General features: G+C 42.2%; 1 protein-coding gene across 1 annotated transcript in view; it reads left to right on the top strand.

The window, feature by feature from the left end:
• Window positions 1-12,154, top strand: part of LOC149447420 (uncharacterized) — a 62,530-nt gene that overhangs the window by 48,756 nt on the left and 1,620 nt on the right. The window contains exons 7-10 of the mRNA XM_089652599.1: window positions 5,236-5,393; window positions 9,057-9,099; window positions 10,850-11,036; window positions 11,726-11,861. Coding sequence (XP_089508725.1) covers window positions 5,236-5,393; window positions 9,057-9,099; window positions 10,850-11,036; window positions 11,726-11,861 — 524 coding nt within the window. The remainder of the gene's footprint in view (window positions 1-5,235; window positions 5,394-9,056; window positions 9,100-10,849; window positions 11,037-11,725; window positions 11,862-12,154) is intronic.

Below are 12,154 nucleotides of genomic sequence, written 5' to 3'. Positions count from 1 at the left end.
CTGGCTGTTCCACCTGCCAGCAGTAAATTATGTTACATCAACAGGTAATAGTTACATAGTTGGTAAGGTTGAATAAAGACACCATTCCATCCACTTCGACATGTGGGTGTTTGTGCACATGTGCGTGTTTAAATCTATATAATTTCCCATATCCTTGTATGTTGCATTCACTAAGATGCCCATCTAAGAGTCTTTTGAAACACATTATACTTCCCGCAGAAACCACTGCTTGTGTAAGGGAGTTCCACATCCTTGCTGTTCTAACAGTAAAGAATCCCTTGCACAGTTTAAGGATGAACCGCTTCTCCTCCATGTTCATGGAGTGGCCACATGTCTTCTTAAGCTCCCTGAAGCTGAATAGTTTTCTTCCTATGTTGGGATCACCATTGAGATATTTGTATATGGTTATCATATTTCCTCCCAAACGCCTCTTCTCCAAGGGGAATAAGTGTAATGTTTGTAGTTGTTCTTCATAACTGAGGTCCTCCAGCCCCCTTATTAGCTTTGTTGCCCTTCTCTGGACACTCTCCAGCTCCAGCGCATCCTTCCTAAGAATTGGTGACTAGAGCTGGATGACATACTCCAGATGTGGGAGAACCAGAGTTTTGTAAAGTGGCAGAATTATAGTTTTATCTCTTGAGTAAATCCCCATTTTTATGCATGCTGATATTCTGCTGGCTTTGCTTGCTGCAGCTTGACACTGCATGTCATTGCTGAGTCTGTGATCTACTAAGGGCCCCAGATCTTTTTCCATCTTTCAATCCCCCAATGGCTCTCCTCCATGCGCAGCTCAGATCACATTTATGGGCCGCTCTGTGTGTTGTGGCGATGTGACTCCTATGCGCATGTGAGGGAGTGACGTCACCACAGCCTGGCCATTCAAGTGGCCAAAGATCGGAAACCTGGAAGGAACACTAGGGGAAGATGGAAGTGCCGGGAGAGCCGTGATAGTGCTTTGTCAATATGTACTAGTATATGCTTCATACTAGTACATTATGATTTAAACCTGCAGGAGGACTGGGATTTTTATTTATAGGACTTGACTTTACTACTGCTTTAAGGAACAGAATAACAATTTGCTGCAGTGGCCAGCTTTAAAGTGAACCTATTATAGGCAAAGCAGAGGTTCACTTTAATATCAACATTTTAAACAGTTGGATGCACAAACCATTAATCTTTTTTTTTCTTTCTGTAGTAAAATGTATAATATCTAGTCCTGCTCTTGTTTCCAAGTTCCAGGGCATAAGCCTTAGCATTTTATGTAAACAGCTTAGTGAAGCAATAGGCTTATATTTAAACCATTGGTTGTGTATAAGCCACATGCCAGTGTTATCAAGCAACAGCCATTACTTAAACAAGTCCTTATCTCTGGCTGGATGGCTACGGCGGCACGTGCTCATATGAAATACTTCTTGTTTCAAAACAAAATATCTTCAGGAAATGATCTTCAGTTATCTAGAATCATTTATGAATGCAAACTTGTAGTGAAGCTGCATCACACTAAGACTTTAAAAGGATCATAAACCTAGTGAATTGAAAGCATTTGATGACATTCACAAATATGAATTTGTTTTCTACCTTCCAATTGTCTGTTATTTAGAGGTTAAGGTTAAATACACATATATCAGTAATGCCCAAAGTTCTAGAGACAAGAACATTAGCCCACCTAAAGGGTTACACCTTTTAAAATGGAGGTATAGTTTGCTTTTATTTAATTTTGAAATTTTGTATTCAATTTTGAATCCATTTTGCTTAGTTACCTTGATTCAAGTTATTATATTAAAAATAGAGATACTTTGATAGGCCACTAAAGCTAGATGGATTGGCTACTACAATGACTCTGCCAAACTGAGTGTTTGTATAGTCAAAAATGTTTTTTGTACTTTTGAACGCATGAGTAGAAGACAGTTAAACCCCTTTTTATTTCAGTGCTGTTGTGGAGATTCTATTACCTCTGTGTCTTGAGGACAAAACAAGAGATGAGAGGAAATCTCCCAAAAGCAAGGGGAATCCTCCCTTTTGGACAGTGGCCACTGAAACAGGTGTCCCCATATAAAGATTTAATTTACCTCCTGTGCTACAGACACATTTTAGATTGCCCCTCATTTTCTGCCCTACTGGCGCCATGGCAATGGCAAAGGTTGGATTGCTCATGAGGGCATCAAAACATAAGTCCTTTCCTAAAACTAGTTTTCATTTTGTTCCCTAAAACTAATAAAAAACATATTGGGTATACACTCACTGGCCACTTTATTAGGTACACCTTGCTAGTGCCAAGAAAATATCCCCCACACCATTATATAATCACCACCAGCCAGAACTGCTGATACAAGGCATGAAAGCATGCCTTGTATCAGCAGCATGTTGTATCAGCAGCCAGAACTGCTGATACAACATGAAAGCATGATCCATGCTTTCATGTTGTTTACGCCAAATTCTGACCCTACCATCTGAATGTTGCAGCAACCAGTCTGCCCATTTTCCTCTGACCTCTGACATCAACAAGGCATTTTTGTCCACACAGCTGTAGCTCATTGAATATTTTCCCTTGTTCGGACCATTCTCTGTAAACCCTAGAGATGGTTGTGCGTGAAAATCCCAGAAGATAAGCAGTTTTTTAAATATTCAGACCGGTCCATCTGGCACCAACAGCCATACCACAAAAAAAGTCACTTAAATACCCCTTCTTTCCCATTCTGATGCTCAGTTTGAACTTTAGCAAGTCGTCTTCACTACTTCTACATGCCTAAATGCCTTTAGTTGCCGCCATGTGATTGGCTGATTAGCAGTTTGTGTTACCAAGCAATTGAACAGGTGTACCTGATAAGGTGGCCGAGTGTACAAACAACTGTTTACCATAGATTTCATTGAGTCAGCCAACATATAAACTTGCATTGTGTGAAAAAAACAAACAAATTACAGACACGGTGCTACACTGCCAAACAGGAAGCTAAACCTGAGTAGGCGATAAGCCAACATGGCTCGCCAGATTCATATATAGTAAAAAAAAAAATAAAATAATAAACTGAATATTCCCTTTAACCAAGACCAATTTTCCCATGCTGTAACAAGATAAATGAAATGTACACAGGAATACAAATATTCAATAAACATACTGACTGTAGCAAGTGCTACAGAAAAGTATATGCAGGTTCCAAACATTAATTTTAAAATGTCTTAACAGTTTTGAGAATACCTGTGAAAACAGAAAATCAACACAAGAAAAGCAGCAGTGGGGTAAAGAAGCTAGAAGTTAGCTAGAAGTAAAATGTCAGTAACAAAATGTGGTAGGGTTAGGGTTTTTTTTACTTATTTGCATCAGTAGAATGCTAAGGTTTGTGATAACTTCTGCTTATATAGGGGGGCAAAAACCTATGCAAGCACAGAAACACAATGCCTAGGTCACCAGCCCTGGCAAACAAAGCTCCTCACATTGCATTTGTGTATATGACAAGCTGTTATACCTTCCAACAAAGCAAAAGTGTGTAGTACTTACCCCTGAGGAGCTGCTGTTTTCTCAGGTCCCCTCTGCTCAGTACCCACAACTCTGCAAGCAACACCGCTGAAATGTATACATTATTTCAATAGCTTAAAACAATAGAAACAGCAGTACTGTACAAAAAATATGTAAATCAATGGTAAATGGAATATGTGTTTGGTAACAAACACGTGGTACAGAGAGTAACCCCTATACCCTATACTATGGGTAATCCTGCCCTAAAGGGCTAGGACCACAATATTAGTCCAGCCTATCATCACTGGCTAGCGCACTGGGGTCTAAATCTGATGTTGGAACGCTCAGGATAACGTTCCTCCAAACACTGGTAAAGGCGCACAGGTGTAGTGTGGTTGGTCAGTGACCTCTCACCAAGGTTGCTGATCTCTTTTTGTTCCCCGTTAGCAGCTCAACAATATCAGCATCCACAGCAATCTCCATGACAATCAGGACTCCAGTACCTCTGCTGCACTTCTCTGGCCCAGATATGGTGGTAAGCAGCCTACAACTACTGCACCTCTCTGTCCCAGATATATTGTTAAGCAGCCTGTAAGCAACCAGATGGACAGTCTGCCTCTCAGAATGCCCTCCTTACATCTCACTGAACCCAGGAACAAGCCTTCCAGTTTTGCTCCCCACAGAGCTCCAGGGAATCTGAAAAATGTAGCTCCTCCATCCAGTCCAAAAAGCAGGCCTATTCAGTATGGAACTACCTCTCCCACAATGTTCAGTTCCTTCCTACATTCACAGCAGTTCAAGCAGTCCCTATTCTCCTTGTCTGTTTGGTGAGTGAGCTTAAACAGGCTACACAATGTTCTATAATATTAGTTTCATCTTCACAGCTGTGCCTGTCCCTCTGTCAGATGGAGCAAGAATGACAGCAGAGACAATGAAAACTGACAGCCCGGTTCATGTACCAGCTCCTCTATGTCAGTGCTACCAATCGGGACTACATGTGTTTTTTTTAGAAGCGCCACTCAATTTCCATGTACTGTACAGTTCTTGGTCCTTGTTGTATAATGAGTGCAGATTGTGGTGATTGTATTCATTCTGAGTTCAAGCAGCCCAACATAGCTCACACAACATACTCTCAGATCAAGACACTTACATTATGCTGGAACTTCAAGATTAACAGTTAAGGCACCAATAGATTTTTAGACAGGTGAGGCAATGATCCAGTATGTGGCAAAATATGGCAGTCCCTATCAGCATTCCCAGTGAAAAGAGCAACTGGACAGATTAGAAAAACTTTTTTCCTTATACTATTGCTTATTTACATACATTTACATCATGGGCAGCACAGTGGCTAAATGGTTAGCACTTCTGCCTGGCAGTACTAGGGTCGTTGGTTCGAATCCCAGCCTCGGCACCACCTGCCTGGAGTCTGCATGTTCTCCCTGTGCCTGTGTGGGTTTCCTCTGGGTACTCCAGTTTCCTCCCACACTCCAAAGATATGCTGGTAGGTTAATTGCATCCTGTCTAAATTGGCCTTGGTATGTATGAATGTAAGTTAGGGACATTCATTGTATTGTACACCCCTTGAGGGTTAGGGACTGATGTGAATGTACAATATATATGTAAAGCGCTGCGTAATTTGACGGCGCTATATAAGTATCTGTAATAAATAAATATTGGTGCCATATCTTTATTTTACCTGTATGCACAAAGAAAGAAAGTAATTTAGATTAGAAATGATTGTTTTCCTACAAGCTTCACATTTATCTGGGTTCTCTTTGCAGGATGAAGGAAAGTGTCGGCCACTTGAAGTGACTAAACTGGAAGGCTCTGAAATTGGTGTGGATACTACACTGGGGAAACCATTTGTATTTAGATGTGTGCCACAGTCCGGAAACCGCATATTCTACTTCTGTGCAACATCTAACCAAGAAATGAAAAGGTAGTGTGTTGCCTTGGTGAGCAGCAGTGATGAAAGTGAAAAAAAATGCCTGATTTCTATGCATTCACTGATTAATATTTTCACAAAGTGGTACATTCTATGATATGAAACATGACCTAAAAACTAAGTATGGTTTTAAAAATCCCGTAATCCAGCCCTCATTCTGCAGTTTCCTCATATACATACAGACCACAGAAACAGGCTAATCCATCTTATTTCTGCCTGGTTTGTCCAAGGCCAGAATAGTGTTTATATCCTAAAGATGCAGTGGAGTGGATTTTATAATGTCAGATTTCTAAAAAAATAAAAAATAAATGTCACTACAAATTATATACTTAAAATTACTAAATTAAATGAATTAAAACAACTATTAATAATCTAAAATGTACAGCATGTCTGTATGCATATACACACCTGTTGGTGTATAAAATATTTAGGGCCTATTCAAAGAACAATGCAGTGCGATGAATCGTATGTGTTTTTGTGATTTCATGCATGTTACAGTGGGCTGCGTTTTGTAACCCATTTAACATAAAATAGCTACATGAAAAAATAGGTGCTTTTTGCAATTTATCACAGGCTGGCGTGAACAAGACCTCAGGGTTCCTGCAATAATTTTGCTGCTCCACTATAACAGCCAATGACAGCCATACAATATGTATATATATATATATATATATATATATATATATATATATATATATATATGATTCTGTGCAGCCCTTCTGAATTTGAGTTATTTACAATTCTTTTAAACACAGGACATAATTGTAGCGCTACCCCCAGAGGAGCCAGTTGGTATGATGGGTCCGCTGTTCTACCACTGCTCTTTAAGCTGCTTGGTCCCCACTGACACACCTGTGTAACTTAAAGTGGAGTTCCAGCTGAAAAAGAAAAATAAAAGCTAGCAGCTACAAAAACTGTAGCTCCTGAGTTTTAAACTACAGACACTTACCTGTCCCTCGGTCTAGCGGTGTCCTCACCACGGTTTCACTGCCCGTCTTCTCTCCCTGGTGCCAGCATCTTCAGTGTGGGCAATCGGCTGTGAGAGCTTGCAGCTTCCCAGCCAGGTGCCCATTGCGAATGCGCAAGAAGTGCTGCGTTTTGTGAATGGCCCCGTAGTCTTTTGGGACCTGTCATATGTTCCAGAAGACTATGAGGAGAGAGAGGGGGAAGGACAACTTCTTCTTCCAATTGCCTAGGCCAGTGGTCACTAAATGGCGGACTGCAGGACAGTCCTATCCATCCACCACCGGGTGCCCTCCCCCGGGGCCCCCACCCAGCCACCGACGCCATCCCCACAGTGGGTAGGGTGCGAGGAGCTGCAGATCAAGACCAAGGGACAGGAGCTGCCCAAGTCACCATGTCAACAAGTGGGTGATCGCCAAGCTGTCCAACATGAAAAGACTCCTGCCCCCAGTCACAGTGAGGGGAAGACCCCACACACCAATAAGCCGGGCAATCACCAGCTCTCACCCCCCAGTCCTGACCCATAGCCCCCCACACCCTGCTAGGTGGGCGAGGCGTAAGGAGCTACAGATTGGGACCGAGGGGCAGCAGCCGGCAACCAGCCAGCCAGTCAACATGCAAAGACCTCAGCAAACCAGGCAATCGCCCACCTGCCTAAGGTACATTAGGACTGTACAGGGAAATAATTGCATTAAAAGAGGCTCTGTGTTGTTAGGGGTGTTGTGTTAGGGGCGCTGCATTGTTAGAAGGCACTGCGTTGATTTAGGAGGCGCTGCGTTGTGTTAGGAGCTCTACTTTGTGTTAGGGGCGCTAGGTTGTGTTAAAGGATGCTGTGTTGTGTTAGGGGTGCTGTGTTGTGTTAGGGGCGCTGCGTTGTGTTAGGAAGCACTGTGTTGTGTTAGGGGCGCTGTGTTGTACTAGGGGCGTTGTGTTAGGAGATGCTGTGTTTTGTTAAGGGGTGCTGTGATGTAAAGGGGAGCTGTGATGTGGAGGGGAAGCAGAGGACAATGTGGGGTTTCTTTAAAGAGGGGACTGTGATGTAGAGGGAACTACAGTGTGAAAAGTACTCTAAGGCTGATAATGTACCAGGGGACTGTGATGTGTTATATCACTAATGAGATTCAGACCTCTGTTGGAAGGATATTTTGCTGACCTGACCTCCATAAATTTTAATTCAAGACCCCTAGCCTAGGCGATTGCAGCGGAAGTGGGAGCGGATACCTGTCAAATTCAGGTACCCGCTCACCCCCTGCTCCCCAAAGGTGCCAATTCTTAAAGGGGAGTGGGGGACAAAGGTTTAAAGCAGAACTTTCCCTTTTGGGTGGAGCTCCGTTTTAACCAATAGTATGCTACCACTCTATAATAGTACATAGAAAAAAGGCCACAAGTAACTTGTAACTTGATGGTAGGTTAATTAGATATATTATGGCAAGGCAAGTTAAACAATGCATAAGCCCATAGACAGGCAACTGAATAGGCCAGGCCAAAATAGGATGTACACCAAGCTATGATATGGCAATTAACTAACTGCAATAAAGTTAAAATAGATTTCAGCTGGTATAAACAGTGGCCAATGTAATGACATTAACTAATCCCAAAAAATGTCCTAATAGTAGGTGAGTGTATGCATTTTTGACAAGAGGCGTGTGGCTTTAAAGCACTTGGTGCCTATTTAGCAGTACTAAGCCAGCTATTGTTGGGGCCCATCTTTATGGTGGTGCACATGATGCTGTCCCTTTAAGACTGTACACAATGGATGTCTGAGGAGCTGTTAAGTAAGGATCAGTCTCTATTGGCATAACCTGTGGGAAGTAAGGGATTCAGCTTAGTTGTTCCAATCACCACTCATGGTATGCAACAGATCCAGTCCTCCATGCTTGGCAGTCAGTTGTCCCAGAAGGTTCAATCCTCATAATCAGACTCTCACTGGCTGTAGGCACATAGGACAATGGGTCCCCCCAGCTCTGGTCCCAAGACACAGCAAATATCTATGGCTCATTCTCTCAGCTCTCTTAGGCTCAATCTCTCTGAATGTGGGCACAGACAGGTAAGAGCAACAGATCTGTATCCCACAGCCCTCAGCACAGGAGGCTTAGTCCTCAGCCTCTATTCCACGCACAAGTCCTCCATGGCTGTATCCCTGGTGCAGACACCTACAGTAACAGGTCTGCATCCTCTGGCTCCCTGCACTGTTTTGCCCAGATCTGTAGCTCAAAGGCAACAGCTTTTCCTCTCCTCCTCTGTTACAGGAAATCCTGGATTTTATAATATGCAGTCTATCATCCCCCCCATCGCACCTATATAATCCCATAATCCTTTGCAGTTGCATCCTCATCCCCTTTCTGCTGGTTGGCTAAATGCTGTTTCTGGGGGGGCGCAGGCAAAAACTGCACTGACCACTCAGTGGTACAGAGACAGGGAAGGAAGGAAGCAGGCATGGACCACTCAGCCTTTAGCTGCACTGCTCTGCCCACACACAGAGGAAGTAACGGAGGGGGGGGGGGCCAAGGCACGCCTGTACTCAGCTGGCACACAGCTACATAATTATTACCCAAAATAATTAAAAGTGTCCTCCAATAAAATGGTCATAGGTTATTTTAAAACTAAAACTTTTTATGAGATATGTGCATATATTATTTTAAATAATGTTTGCTGCACTTGTTAAGTGGTCCTGCTATTTATTCTGTGTTTTAGGTGGCTGGAGGCAATGGATAAAGCCATTCATCCTCTAAACCAGGTAATTGGTTTGTAGTACTTTTCAATTGTCATTTATTCATGTACAGAGTTGTTACTAAGTCTTCTAATGTTCCATTTCACTGTTTAATAATCACTTGAGTCCAGGGCCTTTATCCCCTATATCCCCTGAAGTCGTAGAGCAGTGGTTCTCAACCTTCCTAATGCCGTGACCCTTTAATACAGTTCCTCATGTTGTGGTGACCCCCAACCATAAAATTATTTACCCAGTAATTATAATTCATGAATGTCGTTTTACCTCCAATACTGCTGCTTTCAACACAGTAGCTGCTTTCAACACATTAGCTGCTTTCAACACAGCAGCTGCTTTCTACACAGCAGCTGCTCTTTACACATCGGAAATATGTGTTTTCTGATGGTCTTAGGGGACCCCTGTGAAAGGGTCGTTCGACCCCCAAAGGGGTCGCAACCCACAGGTTGAGAACCACTGTCGTAGAGCATTTGTTCATTTTGGCAGTTTCAGTCTTGCACATTGGAATGATTTGCCAAAGAGTGGCACAGGCATAAACTCTGCACAGCTTCTCTAAACTGAGAAACTGAACAGATTCTGCTACTAATTAAAAGAGAGTGCAAGCCCCTTGTTTAATTGAGCGAAATCTGCTCTGTTTTCTGTTCTGTGTCTGTACAGAATACAACATGGAGAGCAGGAAAACTGGAGGTGGTTGCTGTGGGCCCCTCTGCCCAATTCCCAGCAATAGATCATTATAGCAGCACTACTGCTCCATGGAGAGGCTGGACAGAGCTACAACAGCGCTTCCTAAGCCCCCATACTGAGAGAAAGTGTCGTGATGTCACTACGCCCCCCGATGTACACAGAATGCAAAAGCATTCCTTTCTACAGCAGGCTGCTATGTAGAGATCTATGGAAGGATCAGAAGCTCATGAGCTGATGAGCCCGAGGACTGTTATAAAATGAGAAAAACAGTCGCCATCCATGCTCCAGGACTCAGGAGGTTAAAGAGAAAGTACAGTGTGTAGATATTATAAGTCATTATTGCAACATTTATCTCTCTCCCCATTAGATCAGCTATAGCCAAAATATTATAGCCAAAATACGGTTTGAGTAAAGTGAAGGGAAGTAATTTGAAATCATTTTTATGCTGTAATGCTATCATACAGTAAGTTAGTATCTGGGTGCAGGGTTTCTACAGTAGTTTGAAGTGGAACATTTCTCTCTCAATCAACATTGACTATTTTGAATCCCTATGTTGCCAGCATTAGTAAATAGATAGAAAAATATATCATATTTACTTGTTTTAAAAATGTTTTTACAATTCTTTAGTCACTTCCTAGTTTCCATGCCTAGGCAAATGATGCCATACATCCCAGAAGTCTTTAGGAGGGGAAAATAGGTTTTCTCAGCTAAGCACACCCCCCTGCATGTATGTCTGAACTAAGGGCAGATGAATCCCATGAAGTAATGGCTACATGAATCATTTACCCTCACTCAAGATGGCCACAGCCAGATATGCTAAGGATTGGGGGGGGGGGTGTTAATTGACTTCTCAGCAAAATAAAGCATAGAGACATGGATCGATGGGTCAGCTTGCTTTGAACATTAAAAATGAACTAAATAGCTTATGGTTTGTGGTGCTCAGATATAGTGTAGTTCCGCTTTAAGTAACAAGAATAGTGATGCTGTGTACCTGTGTCCTTTAATTACAATATATATGTGCAGTTTGTATCAAATACTTCAAATTCACAATACTTTTTCCATATATATTTCCATACAGAACCATGTGTGGGTGGATGTGACCATGCATAATATCAGTCTTCCTCCATTAGCAATCAAGAACCCAGAGTGCTTGGGTCTCCTTCACCAGCTGGACAGAAACAAGGATGTCTGGGTCCAGCATTACTGCATATTAAAAGATGGCTGCTTGTACTTCTATGCAAGTATCCGTTCAAACAGTGCTCTTGGTGAGTTTTAAACCCTGCAATGATTGAATAATTAGGAATTAAAAAACAACTATTTTTGGGTTCCAGATCTACGCCCCAATTTAGCAGACCATGTTAAGTTAAAGTACACCAGTCATGATGGACATGGTAAAGGTTGCAATTGCTCACATCTCTTCAAAAATGCTAGCTGCTTCTCTGTGTCTGATTTCAACATTATCAAATCACAAACTTAAAAGAAGCATACAGAAGGTTAGAGAAAGCTGAGAATTGCTTATTCCTGTATGTGTTCTAGTGTTCTAGGTCTTGTTCAAGACTGACATTAAAAATGGTTTCCTATAACTTGGTGGAAAGTTTTCAAATGTTCTGAGGAATTTTGGGTTGAAGCAGTCAGGCTTATTTATTAAAGGAATTGAGAATCCCCACACAATACATATCTTTACGTTAATTATCCAATCATAAGTATACAGGACCATGATTGGATATTTGAAATGGTTATCCACACCGTTTATTGTGTGAAGATACTCAACTCCTTTAGTAAATCATCCTTAATGCCTTATGACTTGGTTTCAAGACAGTCCTGGTCTGCACAAAGCCAGATGTTACCCTCAAGTTTTGACCCATTTGAGGTAGTGTTAGACTATAACACTGTAGGAGCATCATGGTGTTTTCTAGCTCATATTTATCTGAACGAATGTGCTCTGTCATTTCAGGTGGCATCTACCTACAAGGATATACTGTTTACGAACAGACACACAACTCAAGACGTTGTATAATTGAGCTCAGGCCCCCATCTGAGGAATTTAAAACTTTCTACCTCAGTGCAGGAGGCGCAGCTGAGAACAAGCGGTAAGGATTGTTTCCATTTTGTGTAGAGCTGAGCACATTTCATATCCAAACCATGCTGTCAGAACAGTATCAGTTTTATGGAGAAAACACTAGGAGTCCGGCTAAACACTGCCAATCCACTGGAGGCCTGCATCTGAAGGCTCTGTGTGACAGCTTTTTCATAGCTCCCTTCACATGGGCATTCTAGCAGTTTGTTTGTGCCAAAAAAAAGGACTGCAATGTATCACTGTAGGTTGCCAGATGTAAGTGGCCATGTGTCTGCCTGTATTTGCCCACATCTGGGTACATGTAGA

The sequence above is a fragment of the Staurois parvus genome, unplaced genomic scaffold (genome assembly GCF_062004578.1).
Source record: "Staurois parvus isolate SC_StPar_1 unplaced genomic scaffold, SC_StPar_1.0 ptg000687l, whole genome shotgun sequence".
Taxonomy (NCBI): Eukaryota; Metazoa; Chordata; class Amphibia; order Anura; family Ranidae; genus Staurois; species Staurois parvus.
Note: the sequence above shows the minus strand (reverse complement) of the source record. Positions and strands in the feature narration are given on the sequence as shown.